The sequence below is a fragment of the Acartia tonsa genome, chromosome 6 (assembly GCF_053477335.1).
Source record: "Acartia tonsa isolate MP-2025a chromosome 6, ASM5347733v1, whole genome shotgun sequence".
NCBI lineage: Eukaryota > Metazoa > Arthropoda > Copepoda > Calanoida > Acartiidae > Acartia > Acartia tonsa.
In genome coordinates this window covers 12144770-12162950 of record NC_137265.1, presented here as the reverse complement: position 1 = coordinate 12162950, position 18181 = coordinate 12144770, and the positions used below count along the sequence as shown (strand labels likewise).

Here is an 18181-nt window from a genome sequence, read left to right as displayed (position 1 = left end):
TTACTCTAATATGTGTCTTAGTATGTTTGGCCATAGTGTTTTCTGACTAGATCAATATTTTCATATTTTTTGGACACCCTGTATTTTCAAAAAAAGAGAAAAAATTTTTTTGTTTTTTTTAAAATTTTTTTCTATTTTTAAGTTACTTAAAACTGTCATATAGATACAGATTTTGACTAATAACAATAATATTTGCCTATTTTACAATTTTTTACACTTTTGGGACACCCTGTGCATGTTTTTAAAAAATGATGGTTTTTGCCCATTCTTGGGGGGAAGGAGTCGTTTTAGGGCCATAGACTATTTCTTCATTTTTGTAGAACTTTTCAAGACACATCATTTGTTATTTATGCAAAAACCGCAAAAACCGAAACGTTTTGCCGTTATTCACCGCCAAAGGCAGATTTTTTTACGTTTTTTGCCGTTCCCGAGGTTCTAATGGGCATTTGTGGTAAGAAGACGTTGATTTATCAAGATAACTGTGAAATACTTTTATTTAGGCATTTTAATTTACTAAATTTCATGTAAAGTAAATTTTTTTTGTATATCCAACTGATTTTTGTCAAAAGAAATTTCAAATGCACATGATTTATGTTTCTTTTATCACTTATGTTATAGGAATTATTTATGTTGTATTCACTTAATTTTCTTGTTTTAACAATTGAAATCCATCTCGACGAAAAACGGTTAGCTGCACAAAAAATTTTACTTAATAGTAAATTTAGTAAATTAAATTACCTAAATAAAAGTATTTAAGAGGGATCTTGATAAATCAACGTTTTCTTACCACAAATGCCCATTACAACCTCCGGAACGGCAAAAACGTAAAAAAATTCCGCCTCAGGCGGTGAATAACGGCAAAACGGTTCGGTTTTTGCGGTTTTTGCATAAATAACAAATGATGTGTCTTGAAAAGTTCTACAAAAATGAAGAAATAGTCTATGGCCCTAAAACGACTCCTTCCCCCCAAAAATGGGCAAAAACCATAATTTTTCAAAAACATGCACAGGGTGTCCCAAAAGTGTAAAAAATTGTAAAATAGGCAAATATTATTGTTATTAGTCAAAATCTGTATCTATATGACAGTTTTAAGTAACTTAGAAATAGAAAAAAAAATTTAAAAAAAACAAAAAAAAATTTTCTCTTTTTTTGAAAATACAGGGTGTCCAAAAAATATGAAAATATTGATCTGGTCAGAAAACACTATGGCCAAACATACTATGACACATATTAGAGTAATTTGAAAAAAATAGCCAATTTGGACCAAGTTTTAGCTCTACAGACGCTAAAATCACATTTACAGGGTGTCCCAAAGTGAAATTTGACAACCTTATAGTCCCGGGTGGTCCAAACCGTTATATACCACATATGCACACAGATAAAACACAGGATTTAAGCCAAAAAAAAAGATTTTTTTCGGACAGGTATTTTGGGTATTACGCTAGATATCCAAAATACACTTTTTGTTGGACACCCTGTAAAATTAGAGTTTTGGCCAAAATAGCATTATGTGCGCTTTTTACATGAATAAACGATCATTTTGGTGTATAAAATGTATAGATTGGATGTAAGATTGATGAAAAAATTAATTTTTAAAATTGTGAAAAATGGGTGTTTTTTACATTTTTGTTACCTACCTTCATAGATAGCTAGATATCTAGACATCCAGGGACTCTGAAACTTTTTTTTGGCCATCCAGCATCCTTGAATGACCCAACGGACCAAAATATAGAGTATTAACAAAATCAGAGAGGTAGTGCAGAAAAGTGGTACATTTGGCAAATAATGCACCATTATATTCCTGTAAGTTAAATTCAGACTATGTGATTGGGCCTTTATTTGGTTTGGTTATTGATCATAATATATGTTTTTGGTCTATATGTTTTTTTTGTATTTATGGTTGGCTATAAATGAAAAGGTTTGTTTATTTGTCTCTTATATTGAACATGTCATTTGTTTATTTATGTATCGAAAAATCTATGTCTGACTGAATATATAAATGTTTATGTGTATATATCTGCAAGTATAACCATGTATATATCTGTGTATACCTGTATATCTATCTATCTGTGTATACCTGTATATCTATCTATCTGTGTATACCTGTATATCTATCTATCTGTGTATACCTGTATATCTATCTACCTGTGTATACCTGTATATCTATCTATCTACCTGAATTGTATGTTCTCCCTCATTGATAGTATAAAGACTGTATATCTATTTATCTGTGTATACCTGTATATCTATCTATCTACCTGTGTATACCTGTATATCTATCTATCTACCTGTGTATACCTGTATATCTATCTATCTACCTGTGTATACCTGTATATCTATCTATCTATCTACCTGTGTATACCTATATATATATATATCTATCTATCTATCTATCTGTGTATAACTGTATACCCATCTATCTATCTAATTCTACCTGAATAGTATGTTCTCCTTCAGTGGTAGTAGCAAGACTGTATATCTATCTATCTGTGTATACCTGTATATCTATCTATCTACCTGTGTAAACCTGTATATACCTGTACATCTATCTATCTACCTGAATAGTATGTTCTCCTTCAGTGGTAATAGCAAGACTGTATATCTATCTATCTGTGTATGACTGTATATCTATCTATCTGTGTATAACTGTATACCTATCTATCTATCTAATTCTACCTGAATAGTATGTTCTCCTTCAGTGGTAGTAGCAAGACTGTATATCTATCTATCTGTGTATAACTGTATACCTATCTATCTATCTAATTCTACCTGAATAGTATGTTCTCCTTCAGTGGTAGTAGCAAGACTGTATATCTATCTATCTGTGTATAACTGTATATCTATCTATCTGTGTATAACTGTATACCCATCTATCTATCTAATTCTACCTGAATAGTATGTTCTCCTTCAGTGGTAGTAGCAAGACTGTCTATCTATCTATCGGTGTATACCTGTATACCTATCTATCTATCTAATTCTACCTGAATAGTATGTTCTCCTTAAGTGGTAGTAGCAAGACTGTATATCTATCTATCTGTGTATGACTGTATATCTATCTATCTGTGTATAACTGTATATCTATCTATCTGTGTATACCTGTATACCTATCTATCTATCTATCTACCTGAATAGTATGTTCTCCTTAAGTGGTAGTAGCAAGACTGTATATCTATCTATCTGTGTATAACTGTATATCTATCTATCTATCTATCTACCTGAATAGTATGTTCTCCTTCAGTGGTGGTAGCAAGACTGTATATCTATCTATCTGTGTATAACTGTATATCTATCTATCTATCTAATTCTACCTGAATCGTATGTTCTCCTTCAGTGGTGGTAGCAAGACTGTATATCTATCTATCTGTGTATAACTGTATATCTATCTATCTATCTATCTACCTGAATAGTATGTTCTCCTTCAGTGGTGGTAGCAAGACTGTATATCTATCTATCTGTGTATAACTGTATATCTATCTATCTATCTAATTCTACCTGGATAGTATGTTCTCCTTCAGTGGTGGTAGCAAGACTGTATATCTATCTATCTGTGTATAACTGTATATCTATCTATCTATCTATCTACCTGAATAGTATGTTCTCCTTCAGTGGTAGTAGCAAGACTGTATATCTATCTATCTGTGTATACCTGTATATCTATCTATCTATCTACCTGAATCGTATGTTCTCCTTCAGTGGTGGTAGCAAGACTAGTGGGTTCACTCTCCTCCTCAAGTTGATTAAAATATTCCTGCTGCCTTATTGCCCTCTCTCTGTCGGCCTAAATAAAAAATTGTTATTTAATAATACAACCTTTATCTGAAAGTCCTAACTAACCAGCTCTATGTTTTTGAAACCCTAAGTCCTTAGTATGTCAAAAATGTCTTTCTGTCTGTGGGCAGCGAACGATCTCAATAACCGATGAACCGATACGGTTCTCCTTTTTAGTCTTCTTGATATTTTTTGGTAAACAGCTCATCTTAACATAGATTGAAAGGAAAACATTTAACGTGTCAATAAAGGCCTCTAGGGGAGAAGCCGCGGGTACAAATGAAAAATCTCACCCAATATTCCTCAAGCTGCGTGAAAAAAAAAGAATATAATATTAGATTATTTACTTTGAAATGAGGTTTAATCAGGAAGGGATACGACAAAGAATGATAAAGGGGAAGGTAGGTTGTGATAAAAGGGATGGGGGGGGGGGGGGGGGGGGGGGGGGTTAATGCAACCATATCGTAATCAATGATTAAATGGCACTTAGAATTCGAATTTCGATCTGAGTAATCCTTGGTAGGTCTATTTTCCCTAAATCGAACAAAAAGTTGGAAAAGTAACGACTGGCGGCTCAGCCGTTTAGCCGTTTTTTGCCTATTTTTAAGGCAAATTCATCATTAATTACGTAGGAATCAACTTTTTAAAACATATTTTTGGTTTAATTCGTGTTAAATGATAGCAATAACCATTTTTTTAATTTCTAGTATCAACAGCTACCGGCTAGAACCGTTTAAAAGGTTTTTAAGCGACAAAAAGTACTATGTGGAGATAGGTTTCGTAACTAATTTGCTCTTAAGATAGCAAAAAATGGCAAAACGGCTGAGCCGCCAGCCGTTAGCCGTTACTTTTTCAACTTTTTATTCGATTTAGGAAAAATAGACCTACCAAGGATTATGCATGCAAAATTTTAGATCGAAATTCGAATTCTAAGTGCCATTTAATCATTGATTACGAAATGGTTGCATTAAACCCCCCCCCCCCCCTTTGTAAAGGTGTGAGTTTTAAGGCTTAAAAACAGTAGTAGAACGATAAAATTTATGTTAACTAAAAACAAATTTCTTTGTCTATAGTTCTTTTCAATAAGGAATACACATATTTAGTGAATATTATCGTTCTACTGTTTTTAAGCCTTAAAACTCACACCTTTACGGAATTTTAGCACAACCTACCTGCAAGATAATATTCCCAAAAATCTAAATTATTTGGTTGTAGATTAAAAAAGCGTCGATGTTCTCTCCTTTCCTGGTTAGAAATATATATTTATTCAAAGCATGCTTTAACATTTCTATGGTCAAAACAAAACAAAAATAAATAAAATTGTAAATGTACAACGACACGGAAATTAAGTATTTACATGAAATTCAGCGGGCGTGAAATATTCTTTTTATTCAAGTTAAATGCATACAAATAGAAAAATTAAAATTCCAACAGTTTCCTACATTTTTATGTTGTTAATGTCCCCCTTATAAGGTGGATATTTTATCTAAATATATTTTTTGGCCTCTAACTTTTCTGTCTTTAACGAAAGTGATGATATTATATGATAATGTATGCTGTAACATAAAAAATAAGAATAGTTATTTTTCGCATCGTATTATAGACATTTTAATATTCATGGAAAATTGTCTGTAATACGATGCTATACATGATTTTTTAGTATGGCTGAGAACCAGTTCTAATCCAGAGAATATTATTTGGCTTCGAAGCCGTACTGGAAAAAATTTTATTTGAATGACAATTGGGAGGAAAATATTTTATCACAGATGATTTATTTTTCTCTCTATTTTTTTCGAGCTACCAAAGGCAAAGTTTTATTCTTAAAAATATTTCTTCCCTTGCCATATCGCATTTCATTGATTTCTTTTTCATCTAAAAAGTTACTAAAAGTTTACATACAGAAGTGAGGGTGGTTGAACTAAGAGGGTAAAATACATAAATCTCTGAAAATGCGCTCACTTGAAAGCTAGCTTGTATAATTCATATTAATATATGAAAACAAATACATTACACACACACACACAATCCTGTTAAATAAAGTAGTAAGGTTTTATGTTTGTCTGATTTCCTCAACTATAGATCTTTGGGTTAAGCTATTTCATTATTCAATTTAAGTCTTGGGATGGTTTTAGGCTTTTTTTCTCACCCTTGGAATACAAGCGATTAAATTTCCATGTCAAATCTTAAGAAGGTAATGTTATGTCATATTTTTTACTGAAAATTGTTCTTTTACCTGATTATTTTGTGGTAGGGTGAAGCGTTTCAACCCTACAACGCGAGTTTGATTCAAAAGAGCCCTAGCCTTTAAGGATTCTATCAATAAAGAACTACAAGTAGTTACTGTTTAAGAGATATATTTGAACTGAATGCACATACAACAAAGTTACTAGTTTATATACAAAATAGATTATAAATGGGTTAGGTAGAGAAGGGTGTGGGGGAGATGGGGGGAAGCCCCATCCAGGTGAGCAGTAGAGTGGTAGGCTCCCGTAGGGGGTAAGGTAGACGTCTCCCGGAAAAGGGTAGGTTGCTGGGGGCATGAAGTGGAGAGGGGCAGCGCCCCTCCCATTATCAGCGGTGTACAAGTTGACCGCCGTCTCTGATGTGTAGACAATGGCCAGAAAGGGGCTGGGTAGAATTGTGATAAGCTGGGATTAGCGTCTGGGTGTTATTTGTTAAACATGGAGCATCGCATACTCTGGAAAAGGCTTGTCCGTATGCCGCCTACCACAATTTCTAGGTAAAAAACTGCAAACTTATAAATAAAAATATACACAAAAATATGCACTTTTTAAAAGCGAGAATTTTCTGTATAGCTTAAAAAGCACAACAAAACTTATTTGGACGTTTAGTTTTTGTAGCCTTTTTTTTGGGAATAAACGAATCGTCTTATAATTACTATTTTTTTTGACTTTTCAGTATACATGTAAGAAAAATACCAGTTTGTCAATTTTTATACAATTTTTAAGCTTTTTTACTACTTATTATAATCATATTTTTATTATTAGTAAAAAAAGATGCTAAAATTTTAAAGGCACGTGACTTTAAAATGGTTACCTAAAAGTTAACACTTTCACCATCGATTATTACATTTGAAAGTTTCGCTTTTTTGTATGCTACCATCCTTGTTATTCAAGCATGTACAATAAAAATGGTTATGAATCAGAATTTCAATTAAACTGTAGGCACGAATATTAAACAATAATAGGCTCTACTATCAAAAAGCTATGAATCTTTATAAAAAAAAGACTTATCGAAATTCTCGAAAAAGTTTACAAATAAAAATATTGCAGAAAATTCGCTGTATTAAAGACCTTTGAAAGTGACTGATTAATAAAAATCGTTATTTTTCACTGCATATAATTAGAATATTTTGAAGCTAGTTAAAATATAACAGATCCACGATTTAAACAGTTAGATACTCGAATGGATTTATAGATATTTGCAAAGATTATGTAGGTACCATTTTTTCTTCTTTTAATTTTACATACAAGAACAGTCCTTTTCATTTTTTTAGTTTAAAAGTCACAATCTTATATTAACCCCAATTTATTTAAAAAAAAAAAAAATTCAAAGGTTTTTTTTGTTTGTTTGTTCATTACTTGATTGAGATCTGCATTGCAGGGAAGCTGTAGTAACGGTTTTAGGCTATTTTATTACTTTATCATACTACCATCTTTGGAAGGTTTCAAGCTATTTTTGGGGCCTCCTCCATCCCACTACGAATAAACATCCCATGCGAAGCTATCCTAATACACAGTAAACAATTCTTGTATCTAACTAATTGAATCGTGAGAGGCGGCAACAAAAGAACAAAAGTCTTGCAAAATTTAGAATTAAGATTTGCAAATATGGCAGCGTTTATGGTTTGATTTGTCATAAATAAATAATATTCATTTATTAAAATAAAGAATGACATCTTACAGTCTAAAGTAGTAAGCTTAACCGATTGAGTTCTTCATTTGATGGAAGCTTCAAAAAGTTCCAAGGATGGGTTTGGAATCTTTTTCGCAAAATCCTAGCCCTTCCAAGACATAGAGCTTAGATGCTAATGGTGCAGCCATTAGTACATAGTCCATAAAACAAAGCATTTCTAATACAGGAATATTTTATATTAAGAATAGTAGGTAAATATCCTAAATTATTTAGTAGGAAAATGTAAGATCTCGTAAACGAATGGACCGAACATTTATCATTTTGAGAAGTTTAGTATTAGTGTAGGGCATGTTTTAGGGTATTTAGAGGAAGGTTTATAAAGCTTCCAAAGATGATAGGGGCGACGCCACTAGTATAAGTTGTATCCCCTTTGAACAAAAACGCGGCGCTTAAAAAAGTAAAGTTTAAAGAAGAAAGTATGAAATATTGCTTTTTGAGCGGAAATTTGTGCATTTATTGTTAAAATCTGATCATTTTTTGTGGTCTTGATTCGCGACCTTTTTCAACCCACAGCCAACGAGGGTGTTCTTTCACGTCTGCAGAAACAGGAAACAAAAAGAGCAATTAAGTCTGGTTATCAAAGCAAAAAGAGAAGGAACATTGGTTTGTTTATTAAACTAGTCCCCAAAGTTTTATAATACGTTTTCTTATTCGTCGGCTTAACAACTCTGGGGACTTTTATTAAGATGAGTTCAATCATTCCAAGCACTCATTGTAATATATAAAAACAGAAGGGGTAATTTTATGTGTCATTATTGGGGATGTACATAAATTTATCGGCCATTGTCTTTTTCCTTTAGATCCCTTAAAATTGTTGGGTCACCTTCATAAAAATGATTGCACTGAACACCCTGCCAATCACAAGAGGATGGGGCATATTTTAGAAATATTACTTTAAAAAAAACATGTTTAATAAGAATTAAGATCAGAGTATTGAATCTGAAGAAAGACTGTTATGCCTTTTGGTGAGCACATACAACTTCCTACTTTATACAATAGGAAAATGATCTTTTTCGATTGTTGGCAATGAAGATTGTCTTCAAGCGAAATATTAATCAATGGGTTCGATCACATGTTGTTTTTATTAGTGATAACAATCCGTCAAATTTTTGGACCGGATTCGGATTCTTACAAGAATCCGTCAAAAAAAAGGCGGATTCCCGCGGATTCCGGATTCTTATTTTTGGCGGATTCCGAATTCGGATTCTAGCAATATTTTAAAAGGCTTTTTTTTTAATTTTAAAAATTAAAGTGCTACATATGTCCTAAACATTAATGTTCTTGGTGTTATCTATTATTCACCTCTGAGAATCGAACCAGAGTTCAAAAGATATTATATATAATGCATGATAATCTTTGTTTTCAAAAAGGCGGAGTTGAAAGAAAAACCTCAAGACGCTAATTTAAGCCTACCAATTAAGAATCCGAATGTGCTATTAAAAAACGGATTCCGGATTCGGATCCGGATTCAAAAATTAGGCGGATTCCGGATCCCGGATTCGGATAGCCAACCCAAGTTTTTACGTTAAAACTTAAGACTGTTCAATGTTCATCCCTTGAATCTTGTAGGGAAAATATGAACTACAAAGATGCGGGGGATCTTAAGGGAAAAGACAATGACCGATAAATTGATGTATGTCCCCCAATGATGATTTACAAAATTAACCAGTCAGAAAATTGCTATTAGAGGTTGAAACATTTTGACACTCAACTTAATGAACCAACCCATCAAAATTCAATAAAAGTCCTAAAGTTGTTAAGCTAACGAATAAGAAAATATTATTATAAAACTTTTGGGACTAGTGTAATAAACAGAACAATGTCCCCTCCCTCTCTGATATGATGATAACATCCTTAAGTTATAAAGTAAAACTAAAAACAATAAAACTCCTTAAGAAATAATGATCATTAGATTTAAAATAATCATTTTTAATTAGATTAATGTAATGTTTCATCGAAAGAATGACTATGTTCCTTTATTTTTTTTTAGTGAAAATGATATTAATACTAGATATTATTCGAGTTTTTTTTCAATAAATTCTTTAATTTAAGAAAAAAATAAAATAAGTTTATAAAACAAACCATCATACTTTAATGAAAAATTGCAATTTATATGTTAGTACCTAATAATAAGAGCAATTTTATTTAAAGGTCTTTTTAATGACTTTACACGACTTCCTAAGAATTGAATGCTAATTATTTGCGGCCTTGGCAATATCCTTTTCCATTGATTTGTTAAAAAAAACCCTCCTTTTTTATCAAGATCTCTTAAACGGCGATATTGGAAATATTGAAGGCTATTATTAAGGAGAAGGATGTTAGAATAACCTTGAAGTGTCCAAAATATAATATATCTTTCTTAGAAAGAAACGAAATGGTTTTTCCAGTAGGGCTTTGAAAACGATCAATAACCGCTGGATTACAACTGGTTTTTAGACATACTGAAAACTTACGTATAGCTTTATTTTTACAGACAATTTTCCACGAATATTCAAATAAAACATCATAAAATTAACACAAGTTTTGTAAGTCCGGGCCGTCATTCCCTCGGGGCTACCAAAACTAGTTTCAATCTTTTAATTTTTCATTTCAATATCCTGGGAAAGCTGTCTATAATACGATGCGATAAATAACTATTACGAGGTCCAAATGAAAAGCATAGGAAACTGCTGAAACCTTAAATTATATGTGCGACACAGAATTTGTTGTATTGTTTTGTTTTACCAATGAAAAAGGAAGCGGAATGTGGACAATTAAAGTAAAATTATAGAAGGGGCAGTTAAAATAACTTTATGTCCATGCGGAGGGGATCCTATGTCAACCTTCAATTGGGTCTTTCAGCCAATAGCGTCGGAAATATCAACACAGCCAAGTCGCTACAAAAAGAGCAGAAAGTAATTTGCTAGCAGACGAAAAAGGTCCCCGCCACTGTAACCATGAAATTGTCTGGCTTTAATATTTGTTCTTGAGCATATAGAATTTAAGTGCCTTTCTTTACAATCAACCAATTGACACCAGATGAATAAGGCTTAAAAGTTAAAATCAATTAAGATATCTTTTTTATAAACATAAGAGTATTAAGACCTTAAATAATCAACTAGAATCAGGTAATTAAGGATTGATACTTCTGAAGAAAAAGTATCTTGCCTCCAATTTTTTCAACAACAAACAATTATACTTTTATTAAATTACTTATACAACAGTATCAGTAAAAATTACTGCCAAATATTTTACTCTTTCATGGATAAAAAAACATATGTTCTAAATTTTGACTATTTTTACATTTCCTCTCAACCATGAACCTCCCTTCTCCCCCTTCCAACAAGGAAGACAAATATAATTAAGTTTTATTGTTAAATTCCTTCGTAGAAAAGTTAAACAACAACAATATCAAATCAAAACTCTTTAGGTTTAATTTTCAAATTCATGCTAGAGTAGTAGGCTGTTTGACTGTATGTTGTCCGTGTTACTTTGTATAGCAATAAATAAAATAATAGGATTAACGTTAATTATAATTGGAGATAGTGATTAAGAGAGAGATAGGGGACATTGAGCTGTTTATTACACCTGTTCCCAAAGTTTTATAGTATCGTTTTTATATTCGTTGAATTAAAAACATTGGGGACTTTTTATGAATTTTGAATGGTTGCTTTATTAAGTTGAGTGTTAAAGTTTTCCACTGATTGTAATCTACAGAAGAAGTAATTAATCATCATTGGGGATGTATATTAATTTATCGGCCATTGTCTTATCCCTTTAGATCCCTGGATAGAGCGTACTTTTTAGTAACTATTCTAATATGATTACTTTGATTTTGTTTAATTACAGAAGCATCCTCTTGCTATAAAAGTTTATACTAAATGCAAGGCCTTGCAGGGAAATAGGGATAGTACAATTGAAGCCTAATTCGTCTATATTCAAGCCTATATAAAGACTTTTAAAACTTTAGAAATAGGGAGTATAGAAGGGTTTAATTTGCTTTAAATAGAAAAATTAGTTTTAATCCAAATATTGTTAACCTAAGTATTAAATAGAAAATTTCGTATGCTTGAATTGGGTATGTTCATAAAATTATCTTGCGTTGGTATTTTCCTTTATTTGGGGAAATAAAAGGGACCCAGCATCTACTAAAGTGGTTTTGTTTCTTTAGAAATGTTGCATTGACATGTCGTTAATTTTCAATACGTCGTTTTTGTGACGTATTTAAAGAAAATGACTTATTAATATGGCCCTAATTGTTTTTTATTTGCCATTATTTTTCTTAAAAAAAGAAATTACAAATCAATGCCTGATTAAATATAAAATTTAAGGTTGTTTCAATACGTCATATTCTATTTTTTCCACATATTAATATATATGTTATAGAATACATATTAATGTGACAGTAAATAAAATAAATAATGTGGATTCAAAACGTCCTTTATTTGTAATAAGTCATCTTTATTAATTAAATAATTTAAATGACGTATTGATAAATAAGGACGCATTAAAATGATCTTATCTAAATTTAATAAGGAAATGGATCAAATAGTTACTGATTTTGACACTAGATGGCAGTTGAAATCACTAATTGTTTAGCTTTGTTTTCTCAATGTTTTGACCTTATTTTTAGTTTGACAATTATTATTTTGTAATGAAATGAAGGATATTAGTACTACAGACACCACTATGTATTTAAATTTTAGTTCCTTTATGCATGTATATTATGAAAACTAATTTTTTTGGTGAGACCTTCTAGAAAGAATAGAACTATATATATAGGTCATGAAACTTTTCTGTAAGCAATGAAATAATAGAAACATATTATGTGTTTGATTCAAAATTGTTAGATTAATTTTAACCCTGAATTATTTCTACTATTTTGTTTGTAAGTAAATAATACATTACCAAAGTTTGAATTCAATAGGACAATTCTAACATGCCTAAATTAGCGAAAAAAGCATTCTGTGACGGACGGACGGACGGACCGACCCCAATTATAGAATAGCTTCGCTTTTAAAAAGGTCTACTAATTAAATTCAAGGACAGATCAACAGAAAATTAAAAGTATCCATAGCGGCTTTTTCAAGGACGTCCAAGTGGGGTAGGGGTAAAGGGGTGCAGAGTTACCTGTCACCCCCAACAAAAAAGAGAAAAAGAAAAAAAGGTTACTCAAAAAAATACCCCCCCCCCCTCCCACTTTTAAAAGCTTGGACGTCCTTGAGTTTACTGTAGGGTCAATAGAAGCATGCTGAAAAATCAAAAGGGGGGGGGGGCGAAAGTGACACTTTTTGAAACCAAAACTAAGAGTCAACAAAGGAACTCAACTAAAAAAAGGGTTACAGGTCTGAGATTTTGCATGGCAGTTGCTTTATAGGGGTACAATATGGAACTGTGAAGAAACGGCGGCGCAACCGCCGAAAATCGCCGTTTCCCGCCGTAATTTTTGTTGCCTTTTCTCGGCGGTTTTCGGCGGTTGCGCCGCCGTTTCTTCACAGTTCCATATTGTATCCCTATAAAGCAACTGCCATGCAAAATGTCAGACCTGTAACTCTTTTTTTAGTTAAGTTCCTTTGACTTTCAGTTTTGGTTTCAAAAAGTGTCACTTTCGCCCCCCCCCTTTGAAATTAACACTGAAAATAAAAAAGGAAAGGTTAACAGGAACTTATATCTATATTCTAAACTAATCAAAACTCGCAAAAAAAATCAAACAAGTAATAACATTTTTTGATAGCAGTGGAAATATTAACATTTTACTAGAAAGTTTTAGCGATTTCCAAGAAGATTGGGTTTTCAAAAATTCGATATTTTGATTCTTTTTATCTCAAATTGTCAAACAGAAAAACTAAAATTCTTCCAATTTAATATAATTTTAAAAATCCTCCAATAATGTTAATGCTAATCTTTCTAATGCATCATGTAAAAATGAATATTTTTGCCTGTGAACCATCAAAAAAAAACAACCCTCTATTTTGCAGACCCTACTAGGAAATTCAAAATTTTTCATAATGAAAGGGGTGTGTTTTATGAACGGTCCACTGGCTATAAAAAAAAAGGATTTTTGTCTTACCCAAGAGTCCTCATCCTCTGGATATTGAGGCTTTAAACACATTTTAATTATTTATTTTATTTTAAAACTTGTATCTTTTCTGTCGGTCAGACGGTAATTTTAGTTTGTTTTTTTGCGTGTATCAACAAAATGACCCCATCTGTAAATTTAAATTATTAGATAAAAAGGGAATAGTCCCTTTCGTGGCAACGCCCCTTAACGGCGATTAATCGTATTTTAAAAATGGATTTTTATAGGTTATTTTAAGTTATATTGGGTTAGGTGATTGCCCCACAGGGTTGGGCAATTGGTCCAGCAGGGTAAGAGCCTCCGCAGGGGTTAGAAATAGGAGAAAAGCTACTTTGAAAAATACAAAGAAAGGGAACTATACCCGATAAAAAAAATCTTATAAAAACGTTTTCTTACATATATTCTTTAGCTTTAAATGAATTTTAGTTAAATCATTAAGTTTAGTGTCCAAACTTTTCAGCCACTAATTGAATTTACAGAAGGGGTAATTTTATGTATTATCATTTGTGATGTACATCCATTTATCGGATCTTATCTTATCCCTTTAGATCCCTGTTAATAATCTCACCTGTAGACTTTGTCTGATTAATTGAGCAACTTCAGAGTTCTCAGGATCCTTCTCTCTGCCAATGATAAAGTTCACGAGACCAGAAGTATTCCTGAAATAATAATAGTATTATAGACAGTTTTCCGCGGATATTAAAATAAAACATTCAGAGTTCTCTGGATCCTTCTCTCTGCCAATGATAAAGTTCACAAGGCCAGAGGTATTCCTAAAATAACAGTATTATAGACAGTTTTCCGCGGATAATAAAATAAAAACTTAAGAGTTCTCTGGATCTTTCTCTCTGCCAATGATAAAGTTCACGAGGCCAGAAGTATTCCTGAAATAATAATAGTATTATAGACAGTTTTCCGCGGATATTAAAATAAAAACTTCAGAGTTCTCTGGATCCTTCTCTCTGCCAATAATGAAGTTCACGAGACCAGAAGTATTCCTAAAATAATAATAGTATTATAGACAGTTTTCCGCGGATATTAAAATAAAAACTTCAGAGTTCTCTGGATCCTTCTCTCTGCCAATAATGAAGTTCACGAGACCAGAAGTATTCCTGAAATAATAATAGTATTATAGACAGTTTTACGCGGACATTCAGCTTGATCCTTCTCTCTTCCAATAATAGAGTTTACGAGGCCATAAGTATTCCTGAAATAATAATAGTATTTTAGACATTTTTCCGCGGGTATTAAAATAAAACATTCAGAGTTCTCTGGATCCTTCTCTCTGCCAATGATAAAGTTCACGAGACCAGAAGTATTCCTGAAATAATAATAGTATTAAAGACAGTTTTCCGCGGATATTAAAATAAAACTTCATAGTACTCTGGATCCTTCTCTCTGCCAATAATAAAGTTCACGAGACCAGAAGTATTCCTAAAATAATAATAGTATATAGACAGTTTTCCGCGGATATTAAAATAAAACATTCAGAGTTCTCGGGATCCTTCTCTCTGCCAATGATAAAGTTCACGAGGCCAACAGTATTCCTAATATAATAATAGTCAGTTATCCCATCGTATTATAGACAGCTTTCCGCGGATGATTTTTATTTCAATATTCGTGAAAAATTTCTGTAAGTATATCGAAGCTACTCCATAATACGAAATGTCCGTCCGGATGTTCGTCCTGTCGTCCATCTGTCTTTAAGAAACGGAATTTTGGAACATGAACGCTGGTATTCAAAAAGAACGGCCAAATTTTTGCTTTAAGATTCAAAATACTGATACTATTCAGTATATAATTTACTTGGTCCACCGGTCTGTCGGTCATGCTACATAAGGTCAATAAAAATTTAGGCAAAAGATAAGTAATTTTTGTTTAATTCATATTTTTTGTGACCATGAGTTCTATAACTAACTGTTGGTCCATTTACAATTTTTTAGTGTTACCATCCTTGTTACCTTTCTATATAATATTTTTTTTTCTGAGAATTTTTTATAACCTAATTTGTAGCTGTGCTTCTTGCTAACCCACTAATTCTTGTTTTATTACACTTATCTCACTCTGTGCAAAAATATAGCTCCAATTTAAACTTTTATTACAAACTTTTGTGTCTTATACATCAAATATCTCACTTTTTAGTGACTAAGATACTCTATGATTAAAATATGTCTTATGAAAGGATGGCAACATCAATAAAAGCGAAGCTCTAAAATAAGATGGAAGGACAAACGGACAATAACTTTTGCAAAGAGTGTTAGAACTTTAAACAGATCAATAATTTGTTGAATAATTTCATAAGTAAAGGATGCAGTAAAAGGCCATACTTTCATTTTTAGGATTAAATTATAGATATGTCTCGCTTATAATATTGTTCCAGGAATTATTAAAATCAGATAAATAAGGTAATTTATGTAATACAAAATTTTGTTGTAAAAAAGTTAAAAATCAGCATGTTTTCAAACGACGTACGGACTTTCTGGTAACGATCATAGTGTTGCTGTGCTTCCTAAATCATACCATACTGTTACAGGAATCATTAGGATATGTCTAATTTATCGAAAATAGCTAACAGTTCCGGACGTACAGACGGACCCTAACTATAGAAAAGTTTTTTTTAACAAGTTTTGATTTTTATTTTGTCTGTCTATCTCTAAATCTAAAATGGCAAATTTTAATGCTTTTTAAAAAGCTTCCATAAAAAAAACCTTTTTTTCCAAATTATGTTCTATTGTTTGTTTTTATAACATTCTTACAAAAAAATAAAAGGGTATAGAATTACATAATTATAATTGCGTAATTATGTAACAAAGGGCTCTTACGGAATAAAATAATAATAAAAAAGAATTATGTATAAATCTTAACTATATTAAAGAGTTGTTGCTACAAAAAAAAACTAAATTTCAAAAGACAAAATCCTTCAAACATATGCTGCATTTGCTGAAGTAACCCTAGCCAAACTATATTTTAGAGTGGACTTGCTAATGATTATAGCTACCTTAGGACATATGCTGCATGTGCTTGAGTAACTCCAACCAAACTAGTTCCGTCAACTTCGATGATCTGATCATTCACCTATAGGAAATTTAGTTGTAATTAAAAGGCGTCCACTAGAGGCCGGTTCAAGCCAGGGAGGGAGGGAACATTTGGCTGTTTATTACACTAGTCCCAAAAAGCTTATAATAACATTTTCTTATTCGCTGGCTTAACATACTTGGGGACTTTCATAGAATTTTGATTTGTAGGTTCATTTAGTTTTATCTACGTTTCAACTAATAATTTTAATTCTAAAAAGGGGTAATTTTGTGTATCTCAGGCCATTTATGAGATCTTAAGAAACATATTCTTTACCTGGATCCTGCCATCCTTGTGTGCAGCCCCGTTAGGTGTTATTGTCTTGATAAAGATACCCAACTTCTCCAGGCCAGCGTCAGCACCTACTCCCATTCCTAAAGACAATTGTTCATTAACATTTCGAAAACAGTTCATTCAGAATTTTCAAAATAGTTTTAACCATTTTCAAATGAGCTCAAACCTTGTATGAGGAGTTCTGGTACGATAATTTAAAAAGGACGCATAGTAATTCTACACTTCTGATTAATTTTATATAGTAGAATCATCTTATTGAACTCAAAATTTAGGATCATGGAAAGAAAACGAAGTAGCGGGTTTCGTAGTATTTACACAGTATCTTTTAAAAGGTTAGAGCCCCCCGCAGTTGCTAGAAATAGGAGAAAAGCTACTGTGAAAATACGACGAAATCCGCTGCTCCGTTTCTTTCCATGATCCAAACTTTAAATTAGGATAAAGGACCTACCTATGATTGAGAGACCCAGTCCATCCTGCCCCTTGGTAAGATTGACAGGAAATGTGTCCATCTTTTCCACCCTCTTTTCCAGCTCATACTCGGCACTGGCGGCCACAGGATCCACGTCGTCGTTCCGCCGGTCATAGTCCTTAAAAATAAGAAAAAAATAAAAATCGACGGAAGTGCCTGGTCGACCGATCCCAATTTTGATTAAATTGAAAAATTATGTGGCGGAGGAAGTAGTTTTTCGTTTGTTTACTTCTAACGTTAGGTTAGGTTATGTTAAATTGGATAAAAGTCCAATTATAGAGGAGCTTCGCTCAAGGCAAAGAAAAGAGCGCTGCTTTGAATACCAATTAAGATGGATGGCAGCAGCCTATTATTGCATCATCAAATTTAGGAAAAGGGTTGCAGTGATGGGGATCCTAAGAAATTGATCATATTTACTAAATTATGGTCTTTAGAATCTCTAAAAATATCCAGAGAATTTTCACAAATGTTATAACCAGGTTTCAATCTATTTTGAACACATAAAAATTTATGGGTTTATGGGGTGTGATTTGGCTTTTATTTGTTGTTAAAAAGTATTTTTTAAGGCAAGCAGAACCATA

The 18181-nt window shown here is 32.2% G+C and overlaps 1 protein-coding gene across 14 annotated transcripts in view; it reads right to left on the bottom strand.

Moving 5' to 3' along the window:
* LOC145321865 (uncharacterized) overlaps positions 1–18181 on the bottom strand; it is a 113375-nt gene that overhangs the window by 27358 nt on the left and 67836 nt on the right. For 6 of the 14 annotated variants that reach the window (XM_080163505.1, XM_080163496.1, XM_080163506.1 and 3 more), the window contains exons 18-25: positions 17580–17718; positions 17114–17211; positions 16761–16837; positions 14474–14535; positions 14331–14359; positions 13754–13783; positions 4062–4076; positions 3671–3778 (exon numbers count right to left, since the gene is read on the bottom strand). In XM_080163505.1, the coding sequence (XP_080019631.1) occupies positions 3671–3778; positions 4062–4076; positions 13754–13783; positions 14331–14359; positions 14474–14535; positions 16761–16837; positions 17114–17211; positions 17580–17718 (558 nt within the window). Of the gene's footprint in view, positions 1–3670; positions 3779–4061; positions 4077–13753; positions 13784–14330; positions 14422–14473; positions 14536–15021; positions 15084–16760; positions 16838–17113; positions 17212–17579; positions 17719–18181 lie in introns of all 14 variants that reach the window. The other 8 variants (XM_080163501.1, XM_080163507.1, XM_080163504.1 and 5 more) reach the window with 5 other exon arrangements.